At 39.4% G+C, this 25,972-nt stretch overlaps 3 protein-coding genes across 4 annotated transcripts in view; 2 read left to right on the top strand and 1 right to left on the bottom strand.

Annotated features, from left to right (window-relative positions):
- rmc1 (regulator of MON1-CCZ1) overlaps nucleotides 1-25,972 on the bottom strand; it is a 440,600-nt gene that overhangs the window by 85,163 nt on the left and 329,465 nt on the right. The gene's annotated exons all lie outside the window — the stretch shown is intronic.
- On the top strand, nucleotides 1,573-17,466 carry ezh2 (enhancer of zeste 2 polycomb repressive complex 2 subunit). Its single transcript, XM_061064481.1, has 19 exons — nucleotides 1,573-1,863; nucleotides 5,594-5,717; nucleotides 6,284-6,412; nucleotides 6,501-6,620; nucleotides 7,172-7,292; nucleotides 7,436-7,615; nucleotides 8,062-8,167; nucleotides 8,350-8,513; nucleotides 9,295-9,392; nucleotides 9,553-9,790; nucleotides 9,891-10,057; nucleotides 10,139-10,274; nucleotides 10,570-10,695; nucleotides 10,780-10,958; nucleotides 11,798-11,893; nucleotides 12,710-12,791; nucleotides 12,924-13,004; nucleotides 13,093-13,177; nucleotides 14,238-17,466. Exons 2-19 carry the CDS (start codon nucleotides 5,601-5,603, stop codon nucleotides 14,296-14,298), a joined length of 2,286 nt encoding a protein of 761 aa, XP_060920464.1. The 5' UTR covers nucleotides 1,573-1,863; nucleotides 5,594-5,600; the 3' UTR covers nucleotides 14,299-17,466.
- LOC132994325 (uncharacterized) lies at nucleotides 19,055-25,610 on the top strand. 2 transcript variants are annotated; one of them, XR_009676650.1, is made up of 3 exons: nucleotides 19,055-19,340; nucleotides 21,833-25,279; nucleotides 25,383-25,610. XR_009676650.1 is itself a non-coding variant. In XM_061064605.1 (2 exons), exon 2 carries the CDS (start codon nucleotides 21,900-21,902, stop codon nucleotides 24,516-24,518), a length of 2,619 nt encoding a protein of 872 aa, XP_060920588.1. In that variant the 5' UTR covers nucleotides 19,055-19,340; nucleotides 21,833-21,899; the 3' UTR covers nucleotides 24,519-25,610. The 2 variants fall into 2 exon arrangements, 1 of the variants encoding a protein (XP_060920588.1); XM_061064605.1 differs by having other exon boundaries at nucleotides 21,833-25,610.

Raw genomic sequence — 25,972 nt, 5'->3', positions numbered from 1 at the left:
TTGTACACTAAAGAAGCTCGAAGTGGACATACATCCATATACATTTATTTTTCTCCATATATCAAGCACTCATAATTATTATATTTTTTGTGTCACAATATCTTGACGTATTAATTGTGTTATCGACCGGATAACAACACTAGTTTAAGTAAATAACTTGAGGTCTTGAGAAAACATCTTATCACAACAAAACAAGCGTTGATATCCAATGATAATGAGTTAGATCAGTCAAGAAAATAACGGAAACATACATGTACTGACAAATAACTGACATGTACTTGTATCATGGGAAAGCGAAGCAAAATAAAATGGATGGATGCGCGTCCTGTTAGGGCTACCGTACAAAATGTCATTGCAATTTGTTTTCGTCCAACGTAACGTATAAAAAGGGCTCAGGTGCAAAGTCAAGGTTAAGGATAAAGAGACAGACAAATTAAATAATAACAACAAAATAAATGACTTAACACATTATGGTTTCAAATCCAAAACGCTGATGCAACAAGTACCTGAACAGATATGATCCGGTCAAGATTTTAAAATGAATTTGTCTTGCTTTGGGAGACATAAATATTTTATCCGTAATGTAGTACTTTCTGATCATGACCAACAACAACAGATAAAGAAGAAAAAAAAGCATACAAAAAATTATCGAGACAACTATGCAAACAAATAAAAAGCAAAATTAAATAAAAACATTTTTTTTTTTTATAACTGATCAACAGAAGGTGGGCCTACATGAGTGGAAAAAAACGCCTCTTCTATTTCCAATGGTTTTGAACGCAGCATTAATACAGCGTCGAGCCGTCGGCCAATGAGCGTTAAGAATGGGCGGGGCTTAATGAACTTGTCGACCCTTGCCCTAACTGCCTGTATCCGCAGAATCTCATTTATTTTGCGAACATGCTCGCAGACTTCGTGCGGGGTCTTCTGGAGAAAGATGAGCTGTTTATCACTCAGTCGCTTCAATTTATGATAAGAGCTGCAAAAACATCAGCTGCACACCTGAGCTCCTATCTCTACCTGAGCTGTCAGCAGGTGGAGGAGACAGTTTCTCTTTAGTGGGACGCCTCCTAAGTGAAAGAGGTTCATGATAGCACGTTTGAACGACAATAAATTAGACATTATGCTTTACCACGACACGACCATAAAAACCAGCTGACGAACTTAATTCAGCCGGGAAAACCTTTACGCTTACTTGTTTAAATGTGACAACTGACACGCATCCATATAAACGATATAAAGGAGATTATAACATTTATTCGTATTTAATTAAACTGTCAATAAACATACAATTCGTGTTTTTAGTTTTATTTCGTTGACACACGAGAGAACAAAGAGAACCTGTCCACATGTCCCCATTGCAGGCCCCCCCACCGGCGAAAAGCTCTTAAATGTGATTGGCTGCACTGTCACACCGGCTCGACCAACCGTGCGCCACCACACTGAGGACACCCAGCGTCGCCTTCTGTGATTGGTCGAAACGTTTGGCGCCTCTTGAATCTGCTGCAGCCGTAGTGGGCGGTGAGTTCGAGACGGTAAAGCAGTTTGAACCGTCGGCCGTGCTGAGGCGGAAACGTTACATTATTGGCAAATTGTTTATAGAGCGGGCGAAATTAAACGGCGTATTATCATCTTAGACAGTTAATTTGTGAAAACTGCCTCGACTTAAGCGGTGAAACGACAGTTTGTTCGCCGACTGCTCGGGAGGTAAAGCCGGTCAAAGTGAATCCTCCAGAGCTAACCGCTAGTTAGCCGCGGAGCTAACGTTTCGGCTAATCCCCAACACAAAGGACGACTTTGCCTTGTCTTCTCCATATCGACTCAGAATCACTCCATTGAATGAGGACTGGTTCTCCTGTACAGGTAAGAGAAGCTGTCACGGCCGTAGTCTATGATTTGAATGGGTTCAATTGGCTTCTTGATGATTTGTGGACGCCTCAATCTTTGTTAACTCAACAACTGGTAGCTAGCTCGCCGGAGGAGGTGTCGTGCCACATTTAGTATCCCTGTCAGAAATAACACCCTGGGCAAAGATGGCAACTTGTTAGCTTTGGTTTACGGAAAGAAAACATTTATTTCAGGATGTAAACAAAGGTTACATTAAGTTGGACCGTGTTCAAAGCTGTGGTTCAAACACTTTGAGGGGAAACAAACTTGGCACGACATGAGAGCATGGAGGCTGCTTGTTATTGGATCCACAACTCAAAGTGCCAATAGTTTTGAAACACTAGATTTGAAAGCATCGGAGTACTTGTTTATTTTGTTTAGAGAGCTACTGCAACCCAAAAGAAAACAGAGAAGTTTCATGTCCAGACAGAATATCTTTTATATTTTTAGATATACACTTTTATTACATAACTTTTGATTGAGTTTGGTTTCCTATCTGTCTATGTTTTATTTGTACTTCCCTAGTCATATTTCTATTTTCTGGCTGAATGACAACATACTGGATATATCTCGATATTGTCATGTAAAGAAATAACAAAAAAGTCGGTTTTAAGTCCCATCCACATGGACAAGCAGCAGTTTCATAAACAGCCAGCTGCTGCAGCATGGGCGGTTCTAGGCTGGGGCCAACAGGGGCCCCTGTAACACTGAGCTTGCCCCCCCCCTGTGGCCACCCCTCCAAAAGGAAGAGCCCCCCTAATAACACACACACAGTATTTGACTCAACAACCGGACTCACAATCTAGTGTTAAATACTGTTACTGAAACAAATATAAATCATGGTATTTAATGATGTGCGCTTTTATTTGGCATACTATTTAGATATTTTTTTAAAGCGATCATCTTTGTCTATTTTTGACCTGGGTTTAATGTTCCCCTCTGACCAAAACAACGGGCCCCCGTTTGGCCCCCTCAGTAAAAGTGGACTAGAATCGCCACTGCAGCTGCACACTGTCAACATGACGTAAACATTTCCATAAATATAAATGTTTGTAAAATAAATAACAGTATAAATAGCAATCCTGTCCTATTTAAAATCAAGGTTGACTCAAGACAGGCTTGCATAGCCTCGCTTTGTGTGCGCACCCTAGGTTTATTAGAAGCCCAAAATGAATGGATGAATGCAAAGACGATAAATTAGTCACAGAGGGGAAAGTTCCAGTCCCGTTTTTTCAACTGCTAAACAATCCCTGATTCGCTGCTGATTGAGCTGTGCGAATAATTAAAACATTTTATTACTAATAAAGGTAAAACTGCAGAAGCCAGGGAGTTTGCATGGTAGTAATGTTTGTCTTTTTTCTTTCCCCTCTGCAGAGTACACTCTGTGACTAATTATATGATCAGTAGTATAATATCAGAAGTACGATTAAAATAGTGATAAGCCTACTGGAACTACAGTGCATTTAAGTTGATATTAGCCCTACTTAGGTGCATGTGTGTTTATGTAAAATAAAATATAAAACCCCACAGTGGTAAGTAGCTACAATGAAATGTCAAATTTATTGCAACAATATTTCTCAAAAAAAATGATAATAGGATATGCCATGGATACCTGAAAGAATAGTGGTTTTCTTTCTCTGTCTATTTATTAAATTCTCTCACTCAATTTCCATTTCAGTTTATAATGCTTTTTTGGCATGTCTCTGTCTGTCCGCCTGTCTCTCTTGTTTTACCAGCAAATCAGATACAGAGTAAGATGGGTCCTTGTGGGATGTGAATTATTAATTAGGCTTTTTATGAAATCATGTTCTTTTGACCTTTTTTCATATTTTCTCACATGTAGCTGCATTAGATGTGACTTTTGCAATATAATTAAGGTCTGTATTTATTATTGATTTTGAATCCAGAATTGCTTTGAATCGAAAATAGATTCTCAATCGAATCGTGTCCCCTAGAATCGAAATCGGATCTAATCGTGAGATGCCCACAGATTCCCAGCCCTAGTTTGTCGTTTTGCCGGTTTTAGCCTCACTGGGCTTTGGCACAGTTAACAGAGCATGTTAGTCTGTTTTTGTTGGACTGGAAATATCCAAAATATCTCTAAACTCCAAAAGCTGAGGGTGACAACTACCGTTTAAGGGCATTAGGGTAAGGGAAAGCGTCTGTGTAGGAGCACATACTACTAATCAGTTATTTGGACACTGTAGCCGGATACTACGATCTCTCTACTTCTTATTCTTCACGTTCTTAGATAGGTTTATTGAACACCGCTAGTTTCAAGACTATCAACCGTTGTAGTACCAGTGCTTTGGGCAAAAAAAGTAAACGTACAGCCCTATAAGGTATTATCATGACGAATTAAAAGTCATGTTGATGTCATTATTATCAACATAATATATAAACAATAACAATATCACGTGACAATTTCAGACAAATGCAATGGTCTGTCACCTTCCTGGCCCCAATATCATGCTGCTGAAACTACTTCTGTAAAGGCAAGAAAGTGGCCCCAGGTTTTTCATATCAAACTTTATAATCCTAGTATCCTGACAACCCTAATGCACAATAACTTTGATATTATAAGCAACACATATTTAGCTCTGTTTAGGACTTTCCCTCAAACTCTCCTTTTTTTTTTTTTTACAAGTGATCTTAAATCTTGACTCAGTCTGTGATTAAGTTTGGCAGAACTTGTCGTATCACTGCACTCCTACTCATGTCTTACAATCTGACACATAGCTTAACAGCACGTCTCCATGACAGCTCGTCTTACACCTCTGATCAAAAGTGAGAGATTGCAGTCAGACTTGCCAGGCTGGTAGGAAGGGACTAGTACTGACTAAAAAGGTGGCCTTCTGCAAAAATGTCAAAGACTAATTCTGTAAAAAGCTTACTAAAGCCTCCTGCATACCTGGAGGACTGTCAAACTTATATATAATTATAACATACTGTATAATTCTAGCTTTAGATAAAATAAAAGGACAAAATACTAAAAGGGAGCACATCCTTTCCTTCTTCCTCCCCATACATGGACATTACTTGTATTCTGCATCAAGCCTTTCTTACATAAAATTACTATATAAAATAATGTTATAGTTTTAGGCTCTTCTCTTGTCTGTTTTTTTGTGTTACTAATGTTTGGATAGACCTGTTAGTTTGGTGTGTGGCTGTGCAATATTTGGGGCATCAACCCCCAGAGTCAGTAGGGATCCCACAGTCTCTAGCATCCCAAATTAGCGGAACGCGACCTGAAAAGTTTGGCAACCCCTGCTGTACACAATAACTGTTTACGAAATGTCCCTCCTGAATCCAAATCAATCCAAAAAAATGTTTTCTTCAAAAAACATCCACCAATTAATTAGAGTGTAGCAGATACCTCCTCTAGCTTCATCTCACTGCATCAAAGTGAAAGCATGACCACTATACCCAACCTTCTATTCAATGGATAAAGTGTACGCATGACTGAGAGAGAAAGCACTGTTAATATACATAAAATAATATTGATTGTGATTAAATTAAACTTTTATTTTGTGATTATTGCAAATGCTCGTTTCCAAATAATGATGACATTCAGATAAATTGTGCTGTCCATTGTCACGTTGTTGCTTTATCTTTGAAAGCCCTGTTCATTCAAACACTTTCTAACTCCCAATTAAGACAGATTTGGAAGATTTTTTAATTTTGTGCTTCTTTTATTTGGCTGCAGGTTAATCATGGTGCTGACAGGGAAGCGCTCGGAGAAAGGTCCTGCCTGCTGGAAGAGAAGGGTGAAGTCTGAGTACATGAGACTGCGGCAGCTAAAACGCTTCAGACGGGCTGACGAGGTCAAGGTTTGTCCACACAGACCTTCACGCTAACTACTTAATCACAAAAGCCAGAAGGATAAAACTAGTTATTTAAGCAGGATATTACCAAGAATAATAGATGTTATTATCTCTTCTTACTTCCCTGCGCAACAGGTTTGCTTGCATTCTCTTTTCTTATTTTCTTTACCACAGAGATGTTTTGGTCACGTCTAAAATCTCCTGCTTGGATTGTGGAAAAACTACTTAGTCAGCTGAGAGTACCTGTGATTTCTAAAAAGGATTTAAAAAGAATACTTTCATAAGATCACATGAAATGGTACAAAATTGTCAGGATAAGAGGCAGTATTCTGCAATCTGGCAAGTTTCAGACGCTTGTGGAAACCTCTTTCTTTCTATCAATAATCACAGAGAATGGTCATTTGGCATGGCTGCCAAGTAATATCTTAATAATGATAACATAGATTTATGAAGCGCCTTGTTTTTTAGTTTTTTGCATCAATAGATAACAAAAACAATCCATCATTGGTAACTGGTCAACATGTTTCTGTTGTTCTTTGCAGTACATTTTAAATTTGTTTGTACTCCTCCAGAGCATGTTCAACACCAACCGTCAGAAAATCCTGGAGCGGACTGACATTTTGAACCAGGAGTGGAAGACGAGGCGAATCCAGCCGGTTCACATCATGACGTCTGTGGGCTCTCTTAGAGGAACCCGAGAGGTAAGTGGACAAACATTTTCTTAAGAACAATGAAATGTTGAAAATCTCTGTGAAGGTGTATATTTAGTTTTCTGGGTGTCCTTTGCAGTGCACAGTGGACAGCGGGTTTTCTGAGTTCCAGAGGCAGGTCATCCCCCTCAAGACACTCAATGCTGTGGCCTCAGTTCCTGTCATGTACTCCTGGTCACCTCTGCAGCAGAACTTTATGGTGTGTTTATGCCAGTTTTAGAAGTGAATAAAAAGTGTATCAGTGTTTTCAGTATTTGTAAGTGGTTGAGACCGGTTCTGGTTCTCTTCTTCAGCAGAAACATGCCTTGAACAGCTTAAAATGTTATCACAGAATATGATTGCTGATAATGTTTTTGAGATCTAGTCAGCTTAGAATAATAGAAGTTCATCAGAAGTTCTTAGATTGGCCTTCAGTGCTCCATCTGAAGTATGAACATGGAGTTCAAGTTCAGTAGGTATGGTGGTGCTAGTTAAGAGCTTTAAAAGGCAACCACTACATTTTAAAATCCTGAAAACAGAGGAAACATTTGATCATGATTTGGCTGCAGCTGTATTTATTATATTTGTGTATAAAGCCAAAAAATACGTATGGAAGTAAAGCATCCTGGTACTTCAGGGATCTCTGCCCTAGTAAGAAAACTTTTACCCGCCAATATAGCACACACTACCACCAACACGGTTTTAACTTTCACATGAAACATGGTGTAAATTCCCTTTAATCTCATGGTTGTGTTGCATTTTGTGCACCAGGTGGAGGATGAGACGGTGCTCCACAACATTCCCTACATGGGAGACGAGATCCTGGACCAAGACGGTACTTTTATAGAAGAGCTCATCAAGAATTATGACGGAAAAGTCCATGGAGACAGAGGTGAGGATCAGAGGTGGTTTACAATGCATCTTTTGATTCAGATGATTACATGTCAGTAATGTTTTATCATAATTCTGCACGGCAGTTGTAAACTTTTTTTTCTTTTTACTGTAAACTTTGTATTTATGTCTGGTGTTTTGCAGAGTGCGGCTTCATCAACGATGAGATTTTTGTGGAGCTGGTCAGTGCTCTGTCTCAGTACAGTGACAACGAGGACGACGATGAGGATGACGAACAGGACTTCAAAGTAGACAAGATGGAAATGTGTGACTCCAAGGAGCATCCAGAGGACTCCCGCAAGGACGGCCTCATTAACAGCGAGAGTAAGTTTAGTGAATGTGGTGACTGCATGCAGCTTTTTTGTGGTGTAGATTTGAAAGATTGTGAACACAACAGTCTCCAGTCACATCCAGAGCAGTAACATGTCTTTTCTGCTTTGTAAATACTTCTAGACTACTCTAGATGTGTGAGAATTTTTTTTAATTTGGAAATAGTTTTTTTTTTGTTAAAAGAATACACAAATTGTATAAAGAGGGCATGCAAATAAAGTTTCAACTGTCAATGTTTAAAATATATAACTACCAAGGAAGTGCATGCATTTTGAAGAAATACTAGGGGTCAGAAATATCCTACATCTTGCTTTATTGTTATGACTAAACAGCCTTTCCAAGCTTTTATTTGTTCCCCAAAACTTCAGTAAAAAGTAAAATCTGTGGTTAGAAATATTTTTTGTGTCTTGAAACTTTGTTTGTGCATGTGTCGTCTGCAGGCCAAAGCAGCAATGACAGCAACAAGAAGTTTCCCTCTGATAAGATTTTTGAAGCAATTTCCTCCATGTTTCCAGACAAAGGCTCCACTGAGGAGCTCAAAGAGAAGTAAGTGGGTTATTGAATGTGAGAGAGTGTGTATAGAAATATCATTACACAACTCAACTTTGTATAGAATGAAATAATTGAAAACAATAAAATCACTTGATCTGTGCATTTTTCTGTTTCATGTTAGTGTTTCATATAATTCACAACATAGACTTAGCATCTTTGATTTGTGTGTTTTTCAGATATAAGGAGTTGACTGAGCAGCAGCTGCCCGGAGCTCTTCCTCCTGAATGCACACCGAACATTGATGGTCCAAATGCTCGCTCTGTGCAGCGTGAGCAGAGCCTGCACTCTTTCCACACTCTGTTCTGCAGACGCTGCTTCAAATATGACTGCTTTCTCCACCGTAAGTACACACACATACATTTCAGGTATAACACATTGTGTGTCAATACAATTCTCAACTTAATAACTTTGGATAGAGTAGAAGAGCCCTGATATCCTGGATTGGTAGAAAAGTTATTCTAGCAAAAAAGTGACTTTGATCAGATCCATGCAGGTGTACAAAACTTTTAAATTAGGAGCAAAGAAAGCCCTGGTATTGGCTAAATATTTTTTAGTTCTATATCTTAAAGAAGCTGATTTGATTACCTTTTAATGACAGGAATGCCATCACAAAAAATCAGAATGTCTGAAACAAAATATAAATGCAAGATAAGAAATAAGAAGTTGTTATCCAGTTAAAAAGTTACATTTTAATACATGGTCAGTTTATTTAAAAAGCCCCATTCATACATAGAGCACTTCAAAGCTATTAATGGAGTTAGAAACAGAACATTCAGAGCATGAAGGAAACAAAATCTTGAGGAAAAAATTGGTCATTAAAATACGAAATGTATTAAAATATAAGATCCAAAAAGAGATAAATATGAAGATAAGACGTAAAATACTATTTATATTGAAAAAAAATACCAAAGAGAGATTTGACACAATTCTGTGATTGTTAAGTGATAAAATGTCAATTGTGTTTAACGGTTACAAAGACATTAAAATACATCATGCATTAAAATTTAAATCACTTAAAGTAAATCTAAGCAGATTAATTAACTGAATGAATTCAAACTAAATGAGAAGTGATTGAACTTACGAGAACAGACTCACAGAACTGATTTTATTTTGTCTTGTAGCTTTTCATGCAACTCCAAACACTTATAAGCGCAAGAACTTGGAGAACCTGGTGGACAGTAAACCCTGTGGCATCGACTGCTACATGTGCCTGGTTCAGGTGAGTGAACTTAAAACAGAAGTGTTAGTGCTGCTCATTTCTTTCCCAAAGTATTAAACTTTCCCATAGATTTAACTGAGCTGAATAACCTGAGAATATATTAGTTTGACTTGCTTCAACAGCAGCAGTGCATCATTGTGTCACTGTTTCATCTTCTCAGGATGGGATGGTGAATGAGTTTCCTGCAGGCGTGGTTGCAGAGCGGGCAAAGACACCCTCTAAACGAACTGTGGGTCGTCGCCGTGGTAGACTGCCAAACAGCAACAGCCGGCCGAGCACCCCTACGGTTTCCTCAGAAACCAAAGACACAGACAGCGATCGCGAGGGCAGCAAAGATGACGAGCAAGACAATGACAAAGACGATGACGACAAGAAGGACGACAACACCAGCAGCTCAGGTACAATCTCTTACTGGGTAAAAGAAAGGCATGCTGTCATCACAGTTTTAGTACACAAGTTCCTCAAACACTGTATTTTCCTTCTCTTGTGTGTGTTCAGAGGGAAACTCGCGTTGTCAGACTCCAGTGAAGATGAAGCTGACCGGTGAAGCCGAAGCCGTGGACTGGAGCGGAGCTGAAGCTTCTCTCTTCAGGGTTCTCATAGGAACATACTACGACAACTTCTGCGCCATCGCACGACTCATTGGCACCAAGACCTGCAGACAGGTGAGTGTCGGTCACGGTTTTTTAAATAAAGTATTTTATGGCAGGTTTCTGATGGAATGTTATCATGACTGTGTGCTGCAGGTTTACGAGTTCAGGGTCAAAGAGTCAAGCATCATCGCTCGCGCTCCTGCTGAAGATGAGGACACGCCGCCCAGAAAGAAAAAGAGGAAACACAGACTGTGGGCCACCCACTGCAGGAAGATCCAGCTGAAGAAAGGTCAGTGGTCCAGGGTTGTCAGGATACCAAAATTTAATTCTAAGATACCATAGTAGTAAAAATCTAACCATCGATACCTGTTTTGTCATTTTTGCTGGATTAATTCACATGGCTGAAAACAATTTCATCTCAAAGATTTTCTGCAATTTGAAGAAATTATTGACTTTAATTTGTACAAAGAAAAAGAAGACAAATAAGTCTGGAGAAAAGTTTTTAGTTGACCCGGTGAAATTCAGAGTATGATTGACTTGACAAGATCAAGTTTGAAATGTACACTTCCTCTGTCCCTCTACAGACGGCTCGTCCAATCACGTGTATAATTACCAGCCATGTGACCACCCCAGGCAGCCCTGTGACTCCTCATGCCCGTGTGTCACCGCTCAGAACTTCTGTGAGAAGTTTTGCCAGTGCAGCTCTGAGTGTAAGATCAAACACACCTGATTAAAGCAGCCTTATGTCTTCTGAAAAAACACTTAACCTTTTTTTCTTCGCTGTGTGGATGCAGGTCAGAACCGCTTCCCAGGCTGTCGGTGCAAAGCTCAGTGTAACACCAAGCAGTGTCCGTGCTACCTGGCAGTTAGGGAGTGTGACCCTGACCTTTGCCTGACCTGCGGCGCTGCGGATCACTGGGACAGCAAGAACGTGTCCTGCAAGAACTGCTCCATTCAGAGAGGGGCCAAGAAGGTAACTCAGAAGCTCTTTTCCATGAACTCCTGACATTTTCTAGATGATTTCAGGACAGAACCTTCCTTTCACATATGTACCGTAAAATTCAAGGCACCGTTGATGCCTTTTCGTCTAAAAAGGAGGCTATGCTGTAACTCATTTACCAGTATAAAACACTGAGAGCTCAACTAGTGTACCGGTAGCTAGCAGGATTACAAATTCCACATGGGGAAAACAGATTGTACTAAGAGCTACATAGCTGCACAGAAACGGCAGGTTATGGGCTTTGCTGAACACGATTGAAATCGTCACGCAAGAATACAGTTTAAACCATTATAAAGTGAGAGATTATCTGTCTGACTCACTGTTTAAAATTCAACATACTTCATTTTTTTGTTTGGAGGTGTTTTCAGTAACGGCCCCTTTTTGTGACACGACAACATGTTGGAGGACGTTAAATACAAACACAACATTAAAAAACCTAGCCAAGCAGAAAAGATGAATCTTGGCTCAGCGTAAATATTGTCACAAATTTGCCCACTCCCTCACCTTGAAGGTTCAGATTATTATCTGCTGTGGCCACACATCGACTCACCCTGACTTTTTATCAGTTGGCTTAAAGGAAAAGTCTGTATATAGTCGGCGTGATAAGATGCAGCTACAAGCATCGCAGCATAACACTGTCAGGAGTTCAGAGCATGTATGAAAAAGGCTAAAGAGCTGGTAAATTATGTCATTTGTACTAAAACAGTTAAAACTTGAATTTTCTGAGTGTGATCATCATCATCTGTATTTGTATTTTTTAATATACAAGATGTTTTTTAACTAGATTTCCTCTCTCTCTCTGTGTCTCCCAGCATCTCCTTCTCGCCCCCTCTGACGTGGCAGGTTGGGGCATTTTCATCAAAGAGCCGGTCCAGAAAAACGAGTTCATCTCGGAGTACTGTGGAGAGGTAGGGCTCCTCTTTGTCTCCGCAGAGATGTGTGAAGGCTTGCTCCAGATAATCTTAAAGGGTTTATTCAAAAACTTTGAAGTGGTCAGGATCAATTGGTTCATGTGAAGTTAAAACAATCGAGACCAGTTAAACTGAACTCATTACCTGAAAACTATTGTTATCTCAAATAATAAGACAAATGACTGGAAAATGACTAATTATCACAGGAATAACTAATATGTAAAAATTTAAGAAATGCTTATCTGATCTTTTTAAATGCCTCTTTTTAGCCCTGAAGTCTGAAATATATGATTTTTTTTTATGTGTGTCTAAAGTTTATATTGATATTAGTGCTCTCAGCATTAACAGGTTAATCTCAATTCAACTAAGGTCCAAAAATTGAATCCATAAATTGGTTTTAATCTCTTGCCAATTTGTCCCTTCAGGTCCGCTGTAGCGTCTTAAACGTTACTGCGGCACCTTTGCATGGCTCATTTCACTTTGATAAAAATTCTCAGACAGCTCAGTTACAGTGAAAAGTAATATCCATCTTGTGACATCAGACATTTAACTTTTTGACTTTTCCATTGAGTTATTTTTAAGTTATTGTTGATTTCAATCTACTTGTAGTTATAAAAGCAGGTTTTTAACCGAAGAGGAATTAAAGCAAACTTAGCTGTAGACGGTACAACATGCAAAATAAAAGCCTAAGAAAAACGCTTGCTTTTGTTGAATTGCAAAATGATGGAATTTCAAACATGTGATTTAAAATGAGGAAAAAAAGAAAAAAAAATCTGTAGAAAAATATTGAATTATTTCCATCTGTGTCTGCAGATAATCTCTCAGGATGAAGCTGACCGCAGAGGGAAGGTCTACGACAAATACATGTGCAGCTTCCTGTTCAACCTTAACAATGGTAAAACACACACACACACAGATTCACAGCATGAGAGGATTTTTTCTGTCTTGGATAGAAAAAGAATACAACTGAAGACATCCAAAACAAAGTGATCACTCTGGATATAAAATGTGTTGTTTTTTTCTACAGACTTTGTTGTTGATGCCACAAGGAAAGGAAACAAGATCCGCTTTGCCAATCATTCTGTAAACCCCAACTGCTATGCAAAAGGTAACACGATGAAGGAGTGTCTGCAGACTCGTGAGACGGAAGAAATATTTTGTGTTTCTCTTATTTTAACATGTCCTGTGCTGTGCAGTGATGATGGTGAACGGGGATCACAGGATAGGAATCTTTGCTAAGAGAGCCATCCAGACTGGAGAGGAGCTCTTCTTCGACTACAGGTCGGTCACACTGGCAGTCTGATCTGCACGAGTGATTTGAATGTCTAAAAAGCCAACAACAGATCAGTCAAAAATCAGAAGAAATGTTTCTGCTGCATCTATAGCATGTTAGTGTCCAGCTGCTTTGAATATGTAATGACATTCAGTCAGTTTTTAAATCCATGTAGAACAAAATGTATATAATTTATCAGTCTAACATTGTCACACTTAATAAATATTTGGGCTGGGAATCTTTGGTTGTCTTACGATTCGATTTCGATTCTTGGGGTCACGATTTGATTCAGAATCTATTCAAAACAATTCTGGATTCATGATTCTAAGTCTATTTTTGAAATATTACCTATTTCTACTCAAGTCATCTGTGAGACTGGATGAATTTCTTGTTGCTCTATTTTGCATTATTCTGAGTTAAAGAGCTAGCCTTAGCACTTAGCAGGGAGTGACTGATAGCCACAATCGATTTTTGGAAGTTATGAATCTATTTAAAATCTCAGAAGATAAGAATCTCGGCTTTTAGATAAATCGTTTTTCCTCCACCTCTAATAAATAGTTTACTCTGAAAAAATGCTTCTGACACCTTTTTGACATTTGAAGAGTCCAAGATGACGTATTATCTCTGCTTTTTGCTGACCAAACATAGTTTAATGTGATAAGAATCAGGTACATTTAAAATGTTTTTTCCTGTTTTAAAAGTTGTAACCAGCTGAATTTTTTAAGTACTGTAAAATCAGTTGCTGTTTTACAACATCAGCCCATATTTCATCCTGGACGTCTGATTACTTTTTTTTACTTATGTTACATACTTATATTTGCTTTCTGCATAATTCATACTTACTCTACAAAATATTTCAAACCAGCTGATTTTAAGAATATGGTCCAATTATATCCCTGTAGTAAAAGTATTTTGTAAATGGAAGGTCAGGTGGCCTGGAAACAAGGATTTTTCTAAATGAATAAAATTGGTCTTCCCCAAATTTTCACAGCAACTCATGCTAGGTTGTTGTTTAATTTAATTTTTTTTTGATGGGAGATTACATATTTTTCTGTATGTGTCTTGCAGGTACAGCCAGGCGGACGCTCTGAAGTACGTGGGGATCGAGCGTGAGTTGGAGATGGCCTGAGTCTGACTTCTACCTCCTGTGGATCAACAACACAAAGGCCTTACACACAAACACACACACCTTCACTTCAGGAAATCCAGACAACTTGTCAAAATGTTAGAGAGCTTCAGGAAAACTGGGAATATTTGAAGCAGAGTTTTGATGCTTTTTTTTCTATAAACAAACACTTTTCATATCTGTTTCTGAATTTTCTTCTTGGGACTTTTCTCCTGTCAACAAATCTTCCTCAGCTGGAGGTGAACTTCATCTACAGGCTGATTTAGTGTTTCCTTATATATTTGAACATGAAGTGTTTTACGGCATCAGGAGACAAACCCACGACTGTCTGTTCACCTTTCAGGGACCACAAATCCTTCACCAGCAGCTCTCGCACTGACTGGACTCTGTGTTCTCTGTGCCACATGTTGTGTTAACTGTGTGTTTTTATATGGTGTGAAGTGAACCAGACATGCACTCCTTGGAGTGCCAGTTCTCTGTCTGTAACACAGGAAGCCTCTCACAGAGCAGTGTCACCAAATCCCACAACTTTGAGGGATACTACTACCCACACTGCTAAGTTTTAAAACTGATTTTTTTTTTCACAAGCGACATGAGAGGTGACTTTCATATTAGGACTGTCAGCATTAACGTGTTTATCCTGATCAATTCAGGCCCGAAATTATTGCTTTAATTTTCTTTTGAAGTTTGTTTGTTGTCTTTTGATCACATTCATTCTTTTAAATTACGAAATAATGGGATTTGAAAATGTGATGAAAAATGCAATTCACTGCAATTTACTTGAAATTGAGCGATTTAAACAAAAAAATGTATTGTTTGACAGCCCTATTAAATCTCTTTAACAGTGGCCATCTGAGAGCCTGTTAAAACTGGAACTAGAGAATAATTGTGAATTTTGAGTCAATAATAATCTTTTTTTTTCTGATCATTTTTGATTAGTTTCAGTCTCTTGTTCCAAAGTTGTTGTCCAAATATTGAATGTCTCGTCATCTGTTGTTTTCCTGTTTGCTCTCAAAATAATTGATTACATCTTTTAATTTAAAAAACTGTTCAGTTCATAGAGGGGAGGATAGAAATTTGAAACCAGAATTTATCAGTTGAGACTGGGAAAGTGTCAGACGATGCTTTCACTGTCTGTTTGGAAAAAATCAAAACATTCCTCACCAGTTCTACAGAGTGCGGGAAATTTACAAACTGCTTCTGGGACAAAAGAAGCCATGTCTAAAGTCGAGAAAACATCCTACATGTTTGTGTTTTTTATTTTTATTTATATCTGATAATGACTCTGCTCTGTGATGCTGCCTCCACTTCAGGTGCTAAAACAAAAAAAAAAACAGCACAGTTTCACCACCACAGGAAACTCTACACAAACAGTCAAGGTGTGTGTAGTTAATATTTCCTGTTGTGAAAACACGCTGCTCTCCTCTGTGAGCGGCTTTGCTTTCACCAAACATAACCAAAAACACACACACAGATGAATATGAAGGATTTTCATTCATACATGTTCTCCTGTGACGCTCCCAGCAGCACCGTGCTCTACTCACTCTGACTCCGCCCACCGTGTTCTCTCCTGTTTGGTCATGATCAGGATGCTTCTATAAACACCAAAACAGAAACAATTTCACTTGTAACCCTTAATATTCTTGATTTTTAGGTTTGTAACTCACCTGCTGTGACCACATAATGATCTCTTTGTGTTGTTATCATTCCTGACAGTATCGAGGTAATCCACTCCTGTTTTTTTATGTGGATAACACTGCATGGTTCAAAGTTATACCTCTTTATATATATATATATCTCAGTAACAAAAAACAACAGTGTTGTTTAAGCAGAGAGTGTGTTGTTAATCAAAATAGAAAATGTATCGATTTATGGTATTCTTTTGAAATCTGAAGCAGAAAGTGACGCCTTCGAAATGCGCTTTGCTCTGATTTGTCGTTCAAAAACTCAGAGGATAGTTTAAAGTCATTAAGAACACAGAAGAGCCAGCAGTCCGAGTAGAGCACAGTGAAACTCTATAACATGTTAAATATTCCTGAGGTGTTAATTGTTTGAGTCCCCCTGTGCCCCCCCCCTCTCTGCTGTGCCTTCAGTCCTGAACACCCACCCATTTCTCCTCTCTGTGCATCAGATGTCTGATTTTAACCTTTGCATGATGTTTTCCTAAACAAAAACATTTTCATAGCTGTTTGGTGCTGCGTTCAGGAGACCTCTGACTTTTCTGTACTGCCTCCTCCTCATGACATCCAATCACATTGATGTCATCTTGATTCCTCGTGTGAAATAAGCCTTTTGATAACGTACCAACAATCACCCTTTGACTCTTTCTGTGACTTTTGGTGCTTTGAAAAATACCACAGACTCGACTTGAAGCAATACCAGCCTCTTTTTCCCTTCTCCTGTTCGAGCTCCACCTTCCTTACCTTTCACCTGTAATTTATCTCACACTTCAGAGGGACGTCTCATGCTGCTGTGATGTCTGTAGTTGATGATTTAAGACTTAACGGTCTCTCAAACCTGGTGCTTCTCTCACAGGGTTCCTGCATGTGTTGGAAAATCAACTCTGGGTATTTTCCACACATGTTCAGCGACATCTTTGTGCATAAAAATTGCAAATACGGTGTTCTGACTACAAGTAGTGACTCAAAAGTGTGAATATTTCCAACAGAAATGTGTTTATTGTTTCCTTAACCTTCACTTCATATTGAAAGAAGCCTCCGATGTGAATTGATTTCTTATGCGTTTCATTAAGCAGGATGATAAAGAACCAGTATTTTTACAGCCCAGAGCCACTACGGTTCCTGTTGTGTATTTGTTAATTAGGGTTGTGAAAAAGGAAAACAAGAGCCAATTAGACACAAAACAAACTTTTGAAGGATCTACAAGTTCCTCAAAGTGTTCCCATTCATTTAAAAACACCATTAAGTGTTGAAACCATCTTCTAAATCTCTGACTTTGATTCTTAAAACACTTCTTCAATGTAACCCGGCCGTTTGCCGAAGTCTAAACTGCAGGCTATTTATTGTTGCAGACGTCAGACTGCGTTAAAGTTTTCCCCTTTTTTGTCAAACCAGGACCACTTTTTCCTCCGATGACACAGGTGCTGATTTTTGTAATGTTTACAGGGATTTTGTTGTTCAAAGTGATGCAGATTAAAATATTATAAATGTTTTTTTGTGTTGTCTTTGTATTCTTTGAATGTTTGCCAGATTCAGGCTGCCGTGTCAGGGCGTGATATTTACGTCCCTGTGACGTTTCTCCTTCAGAGAGGGGTAATGGTGGTACCAGGTGAACCCCACTCTGTGCCGCCTATGGAGTTAGTAACAGGTGTTACAGGGGCAAGACGGGATCAGCAGAGCTAGCGGGTGAGTGCAGGGCTGTGTGTGTGTACTTGGTGCTCCTGCTATGCCCTGTTCTTTTGTACTTCTGCACTGCTGTAAGGCAATATGAATTCACAGACTGGGACACCAATATTATGCTATTGCGGAATCGATATGAATTTCTAAAAGCGTAGAAACAGATGGCCTTCATTAAGGTGCTGTAGCGCAATTGTACTCTGAAAAGGGCTGCTGAGTGTCCTTGTGAAGACCTCTTTGTTTATTTTATTTTTTTAAAGGACCCATTTGTTGACTATATTTTGACATGGAAAAAGATAGAGGCCTTCATTTGGACACTTTCTGTCTTCAAATCTGTTGTAACAACGATAACCACAGCTGTACTCTGCTGAGAGTCGCCTGTTAACACGGTCACTCTTTACACCGTAACACAGGACAACATAAACAACATCATGAACTGATTCTAGTTAAAGATGGTCTTGTGGTTTCACCTTTAGGTTTTCTGATATGTTCTGGTCAAAAACACATCAGGGAGATTCCCTGAAGCACACATACTTCAGAAAGACTCATCAACAGGAAGCCCAGTTTGACTAACCTACAGCACACAACTGTCAGGCAAACACAAATGTATGATTGGTGATGATGGTAAAACATACAACACAGCTTCGCACCGTCAGTGCCATATAATAGAGGGCACTGAGTACCGTTATTGAGATTTTTTATAAATCTGTATGTTGTTGTAAATATTTATGGATGAAGCCTGAAAGGGTCCCGAGGCTCATCGGCAGCCGCCACCATGCTGGAAATCCCATTTCAGCCTAACTTTCAGTCAACCTAAGGACAGGCTGAGAGTTGAGTCGGGTTTTAAGCCTCCTGACAAACATTGCACAGCGCCCATCTGTCAATTATGTCAGCTACTCGCCTGACTATGGATGACTCCTATTGTCCTTAAAATGTAAATGGTTGTGTGTGTATGTTTTTTTTTTTTTGTTTAGCTTTATTCAAGAAGAGTAATGCGCATATACAGTCAGGTTTACAATGTAAATCAAGTAAAAGGCAGATTAAATAACTAAATAACATACAGTAGGCTACATAAAGGAAAGTACATATGAAAGACAGTAATATACAGAATATAAAGTAAAATAAACCAATAAAGACAAATTTAAATAGTGAAGTCATTATTTAAATAGAGGGGGAAAGGTTTTATAATAATGCAGACATTTGTTTTATTTTCTGTTGTTAATTAAAAGTAGTGATTTCAGTCGGGACTTTAACTCTAGATTAAAAATTGATTCAATTAATCCACGCTCGTTTGTTTTGATTAGGAGGCGGACGTGAAGTGACGATTTAAGCTTAATTTCGCACAGCATTGTAGGTGGTAATATACAATTCATTTCCTGAAAGCACACATCCGATCTATACTGCATAAAACCAGGAAGTTAGTATCCATACTGAAATGTTCAGTATACTGAGGTGGACCCAAAAACGGCATACTGAATGACCAGGAGAGTTCAGTATACTGAAAAGTAGGTACTGCTTACTGACCTGTGACTATTCGGAGAATCTTCAGTAGCCCGAGTTCAGACCAGATCCAAATATAAGTTGTGCTGTAACTGTGTACGAACTGTCACCGGTATCCACAGACTGCGCTGATGGGGAAGAGAAGTCAACACAGAGATCCAAAGAGGGACCTTGGGACCATCTTACCAGGTAAATGGACATTGATAACATCACGCTCACACACACAAAGGCTTTCAAACCCGTAAAAACTCTCACTGTGGGAAATGACGAAGTTTTTTTGTCCTACAATTATTTGATGTAGGCTATTGTGATTCAATATACCGGCGGACACACCTTCGTAACGGAATGTGATGTTATTTTCGAATGGGTTAATACCGTATATATACGATCTTCTTTGGTTAACGGGTAGGGGTGTGTCACATAACAATATACAGAAAGTAAAGTGGACTGCACAATAGGATTCTCAAAGAGCTCAGGGTTGTGACAGTGAAGCTTATAACCCGTAGAGATGTTGTGTTATATATAGAGAGGGTGCGTTCGAATTGTCCCTCCTATCTCCTTTCACTATCCACTTTACCTTAACCCCGGGGAAAACGTCATGAGGTCAAGGAAAGATGTTAGGAGAATTCATAAAGGACTTAGGGAAAGGCGATCGCGTTGCTCTGACAATCCGACCACATTTCCACTAGGCGACGTCATTAAATGCGACGGGCCGGCGGAGGTTAATGACGCGAAACTACAATGTTCCGAAAATGGACTACAAAAAACGCATCTAAAAAACTTTCCCCTGTGCCTTCTTACCGGTGAAATAATCCTAATTACCACGAGGTTTGGATTGAGATAAAAGCAATATAGACTATCAGGCTACAAGTAACAAAAGTGAAACCATCACCTTCCTGTCCACTCAGAAATCAACATCAAAATAAATATGAAATTAATTGTTACATTTGTGCAAGACAAGAATGTACAACTGAAGAAATGCACAAAACATTCTGAATTGAATGAAATATGTTGAATAAAACATCATCTGGCTCAAAATGTCTCTGATCCCTTTTCACCTGAAAGACAGGGTGATGTTGTTTATGGTGATTATAATCTGATTATATGGCTTTGCATAATATCTCAAGAACCTTAATCAAGGCAAGGATTTCAGCATCTGTGACTGAAGGAAAGTTTAACGTTATTTATGATATTGCTTACAGCTTACAATTGGTCTGGTAGCTGGAGAGGTGCCAGGCCACTTCCTGAGCACTGCCGAGGTTGTTGCGGCCGCAAGGAATTGTGGGGCGGCATATCTCATCTCCTTTGGTAAAGGATGGTCCAGTGTATCCTATGCTAAAGGAGGTTATAAAGGAAGCATTGACTCACCTTTCCTTAACTTTTAGAGAATTCGAACGGCTCATGGCCGCCGCTTAAATGCTTCCGGGGTTAAGGTAAAGTGGATAGTGAAAGGAGATAGGAGGGACAATTCGAACGCACCCATAGTCTTACCTAGTTTGTATAATATCTGTAGTGTTAACTTTGAAGGATTCAGACTCATGATACAGAATCTTGAATGTCATGATTCATGTTGTTGAAAAGGACAAGCAGAGACTTGAATTCTCGCCCTCAGAATAGAAATCTTGTTCCGGGTTTATATAATAAAAGAGGGAACAAGACATGCTCTGTTTTCTGAATTACCAAGATATCTAATTTTGCCAAAGGGCATCATAGATGTATCATCTTACATCGTTGAAGCAGTTCATACCGGCTCAGCTGATCCGGAAGAAACACTGCAACGTTGTCCAGCAGATCAGAACCTGATCAGAACAGGCTTCACATCTGAACATCTTCAAGTCCTAAGGTGCCTGCGCTAAGTCGACAAACTAATAACATAATAACATCTATGGTACCTAAAGACACAAGGAACTCCAAAAATCTTAAACCCAAACTATTTAATGGATTTAACCAAGCTTTCTCCATCTGTTGGGATTCTGATATCTCTTTATTTGAGAAAAAAAGAGCAGTTTTATTTTTCCATAAATACTATTCTCGCAATTACTAATCCGTTAATTCTGAAAAATTGAGCAGATTTTCATTTTTCAATTGAATGCAAGACACTTCAGTACATTTTAAATACATGCCTGAAGTTTGTGACAAAACAGCATTTTGCTCTTGTAAACAGCAGTGGCCAAGGCGGCATCTATGTGTATTTATCTACGTAGACCATGTCCAATGCCGGCTCACACCAGAACGACTCCTCACTATTTCGCCTCTATGGTATGGTGACAGGAGGACGTAACAAGCCTTTGACTTCCACACTAAGAAATACATTTGCTAAAAATGATTATTATTTTATTTTTTATTCTTTATCAGTCAGTCTAAGGGAGAACAACACAGAGAACATGGTCAGATATGGCCCTCCCATCAATTATCCGTCATGTCCTCGTTGCATACCCCTGCTTGTGCATGATCCACTGTGCTATAGTCCACGTCTTCCAACTGAGCCAGGGCCAAGGAGCACTCACACTAGTCAAACAAACTGGACATTGGGGGTCAAACGTGCTTGGGCACGGTACGAATTGCCTAGTGTAAGTGCAAACCTGATTGTATGTGGTATGTATCAATGTGGAACTGTGTTTCAAAGAGACATCCTTATACACTAAAAAAGAATGAACATGTCATTCTGTTCTTTATTTAAGGGCCTGGGACCAGATAAAGAAAACTCAGCTGCAACATAAAGAAGATATTCAAGTTGAGAAAGAGAAGATGGAAGAAGAAAAAGGAGAAACGGCCGTCACCTCCTCTGCTGGGAGTGAGGCCTGCAGCAGTGAGCAAACAGCTGAATCCTCACAGGTGGGGAAGATAAATTTAGACAGAAAAGACCCGTTATTTAATACAGCGCTTCAAGAGTGTTTAAAGTATCTTGACAAATATAGAGAAATGCATTTGACCTCAACCCAGTTAAAGGCCATGAGTCTGAAAGAAGTGAGAATATCTGAGAGACAACTTGTCCAACTACTTCCTGTTTCTTCTCAAGAACCCACTAAAAAAATGTTATCCGAACTACGAAAAAATGAAGACTACAGCGGTTTTAATACTGTTCCACCTATTCAAGGTATGTCAGGAGGACTGTTTCCTGACTACAATAGAACACCGACATATCAATGCCATGGTTTACATTTGCCTGTAGAAACGTCACATCCCTGCAACATAAGCCTTCCTGATTGTGGTTCTTCATCCACGCTCTTCCGCTGGTCTTCATCTCCTTGGCTTAGACACTGGAATACGGTTGCAGATGACTCATTACCTACAGAGCAGGAACAGTTGAATAAAGACAAATCTGAGTCATTACAACCAAATGAAGAAAGTCAAACTTCCATGTCAGACAGACACGCAACTAAAGATGAGAAGATTTTGGGACACAATAAACAAAGTCAACAATCAACTGAATCAGGCTCCTCTCTTGTGTTTGGCAGGAGCCAGTGTGTGGAGAAAAGTAATCAGCAGACACCATACTTTCCCTCACCTTACAATCGGTTTATTCTGCCATCACATTACTTGTCACATTACTTGTCGTGCCCACAAAGAACCCCTGATATTTTCCAAGGTCCCATCAATGAGGAGGAACAAAAAGAAGAGAATCGCTCCATCAGTGACCCTTTCAGCCTTTTTGAACAGCCTCAAATTTCTTCAGATGATGTTAGTCTTCCACATGACCACTCACATGAAACATCAGACCAATTTGTTTGCAAAAGTGTCTTCCCCATGATTCCTCCCAAAAAACTAGGCAAACGTAGATTTTCAAGTAAGCCTGTGGGTGATCATCATACACTCGAAGAGACAAGGACTAGACGCTCTGATTCTGATCAGTGGCCCCTATCCACTCTGGTTCCTCCTATAGATTACTGTTTTTTTACTAGTTTGAACATGGAAGCCCAGACCTTAGATCTCCAACAATCAAGTGACACTGAAGAAATTGGAGCACAAGATCTATTGGACTGCTTGTCTTTCCAGTCTGAACACAAGTCAGGAAGGGACAATGCTGCTCAGGAAGAGCTGGATGCAGCTGTTACAGCTGTGAGCTGCTCCGTACCAAACACCCAGCCAGCCCGTTCTCCGATACAAATCTGCTCCTCAGGTCCTGTTTTCAGAGCTTATGGATCCTTACCTCGTTCTTACAGCCTCCCCTCACTGAGTCACATGACCTCTGCAGACAACACCTTAACACGGTCATGTAGTTTACCTGAGCTTTGGTTAAAAGCCAGCTGTGAGCAGTTTACACCTGATATCAGTGATGATGAAGACGATGAAACCTACAGGTTCCAGTGCTCCTGCCCGGGCCTGTACCAGTGCAGCGTGACTGGCCTGGTGTTCCACATGGAGCGCGAAGGGGACGTGGTTTACAGGACGGTCCCCTGGAACAGGAAGTTACTGTCCAATCATCACAAGCAGCCTGCAGGACCGCTGTTCGACATCAAATGTGAGCAGCAGAGTGTGTGTCAGCTCCACCTCCCACACTGCCAGATCCGCTCCTCAGGCAGACCTCAGTTCTTGTCGGTGGCTCACGTGAATGAAGAGGGCATCGAGTTCATTGTCCCTCATAACATAACAGAAACTCACGTCATCATAAACATCTCAGGCTTTTCTGGTTTCGGTATCGTCAAGGAGGAAGACTCTCCACCTGACCCGGTCCGAGCGCTGGTTCTGCTGTTCTACAGGCCCCCGGCTAATCCCGATCCCAGCTCCCTCCTCAAGGTGTTGTTGCTGCCGACGAACGTGGTGCTCCGTGACGTGCTGCGCACCAGGAAGAAGTTAGTTGGAGATGAGAGCTACATAGAGACGTCCCCACACTGTAAACTGCACCCACAGCAGGATTACACTCTGTCCACCTGTCCTGAAGACGACACTGTTCTAGTGGAGCCAACAGCAGCAGAGTTTGAATGTCACAACTATGACAACTACTTTCCATCATTCCAGGTGAATTTAGAGCAGATCATGAAACACATTACGCTGGTTTTGAGACATACTACCGACTCCTGCAGTGTCTGGAAAAGACAAGTTTTTCTTTGGTCCTCTGGGGTAAACGGGTCCTGTGGGCCGAGCACCCTGAAACAGCCTGCAAAGCAGAGGCTGTTGGCCATACGGTGCAGCTTCATTGCGGGGGTATCAGCACCTGTCCTCAAAAGTCTGCTGGACAAACTGTTTGAGGAAACGGTGATGACCGACTCTGAGCGGGAGTCAACGGACGAGATGCCAAACACAAGTGACAAAGCTCGCTCCGTAATCGACACGGTGAGGAAGAAAGGTGATGCTGCGAGTTCAAAGATGATTAAGGCTCTCTGTGACCTCGACCCCTTCCTCTGTAAACACCTGAGACTGATCTGAAGCTGAATGAAGGTGTTTGGTGTTGGACATGGAGACCCAGGGGTTACTAACTGATCTTTAAAAATATCTGTGGTAAGCTGAGTGTATCAGGTGTGTAATTTTAAAATCGCTGAATTCAGAAACGTTACAACTTGTGACCTTTCTAACTTAATACAAATTTAAAACACATTTTATATCACAAAGTGTTTTTTTTTTAACTAATCAAGATGTTTCAGACTCATTTGTTAATGCATTGTGATTGCTAAAGGATTTTTACTATGCAAAGTGCCATTTTTACATACATTGCTTTTCTTTCTTTCAATTACAGTATGTGTTTTTGTGTTATTGCTTTTGTACCTTTAAATCATTCAAACAACATACAATTAAATCAGTTGGTCTTTTAAAGTTATGGTTAAATAACTATGTTCAGGGAGCCTGTCATTGGTTTTTTTACAAAGTTTCAATAATTGTCAGATCATTATTCCACGATTCATGATAATATTCATGATAAAAGTGAAAATATGTTTTTCTTTTTGCTTTTAAGATCATGTTTTAAGCCTACTCATTTTCCTTTTAGCAATCATTTTTTAATCATAATTGTTTATACCTTCAATCATAATATCTCTGTGGATCTCCAAACAAGGAATTTCATTAATTGATTGCATATCTTAATGAGCCAGCAGGGGGAGCCATATGCTTGTTAATAAACCATATTGAAGAGTGGGGCTCAAGTTAATGTTGAACTGTACAATAATAGTCTGCAATTTTCTTCTTTTAAAAATGTTTTTCAACCTTTGCTGCAGCAAAGAAAATATGTTGTTATTTTTTTCCATCCATATAGTTTATGATACCATTTTTTCAATATCATCAGAAGTTGAATGTAAGAGAAGAACAGGAGGCTAATTCTTACATTTCAGACATGTGTGTCATCAGTGAATTTTAACCAGCTTAAAAATGTGTTTTGTAAGTGCTTTTAGGATGATTGATTACTAATAAAGAGTAAAAACCTATTCCACAATGAACTCCCCCAACCAAGTTCCCTCAAGTGGCATTTTTGTATTTTGTTTTTATTTTATTCAATCAATCAATAAATCAACACATTTTTTATTTGTATTTAAGTGCCAATTTATAACAAATGTTATCTCAAGACACTTTACAAAAAGCAGGTAAAGCACCTTACTCTGTTATTTAATATTACAAACAAGCAGGTCACAGACCTTACTCAAAGTAGACGCCATGCATATAGGTTTCTAACCATGGCTAATTTGCGACCACTGTCCCAGAATAGGCTTTTAGGAACAAAACAGAAGCATTAGATTTAAACAAAAATAGTGGTACAATGCAAATAATGACATCATAATGCAATACAAATAAGTGGCTGAACTGAGGACAAATAGTAAAATAAGTAGTCTATAATAAGAGGGAACATAGTCAATGCTCACAGACTGGGTTGTAAGATTGCCAAAACAAAATAA

Source organism: Labrus mixtus, chromosome 19, assembly GCF_963584025.1.
Source record: "Labrus mixtus chromosome 19, fLabMix1.1, whole genome shotgun sequence".
Classification (NCBI taxonomy): Eukaryota; Metazoa; Chordata; class Actinopteri; order Labriformes; family Labridae; genus Labrus; species Labrus mixtus.
The sequence above is the reverse complement of the archived record's forward strand: the minus strand, read 5'-3'. Positions and strand labels throughout refer to the sequence as shown.

Coding starts and splice junctions, on each gene's coding strand:
- ezh2 (XM_061064481.1), top strand. CDS start 5,601: ATGGTGCTGACAGGGAAGCGCTCGGAGAAAGGTCCTGCCTGCTGGAAG. Junction 7,293..7,435: donor AAAAGTCCATGGAGACAGAG/GTGAGGATCAGA, acceptor GGTGTTTTGCAG/AGTGCGGCTTCATCAACGAT. Junction 13,178..14,237: donor GAGCTCTTCTTCGACTACAG/GTCGGTCACACT, acceptor TGTGTCTTGCAG/GTACAGCCAGGCGGACGCTC.
- LOC132994325 (XM_061064605.1), top strand. CDS start 21,900: ATGGAAGAAGAAAAAGGAGAAACGGCCGTCACCTCCTCTGCTGGGAGT.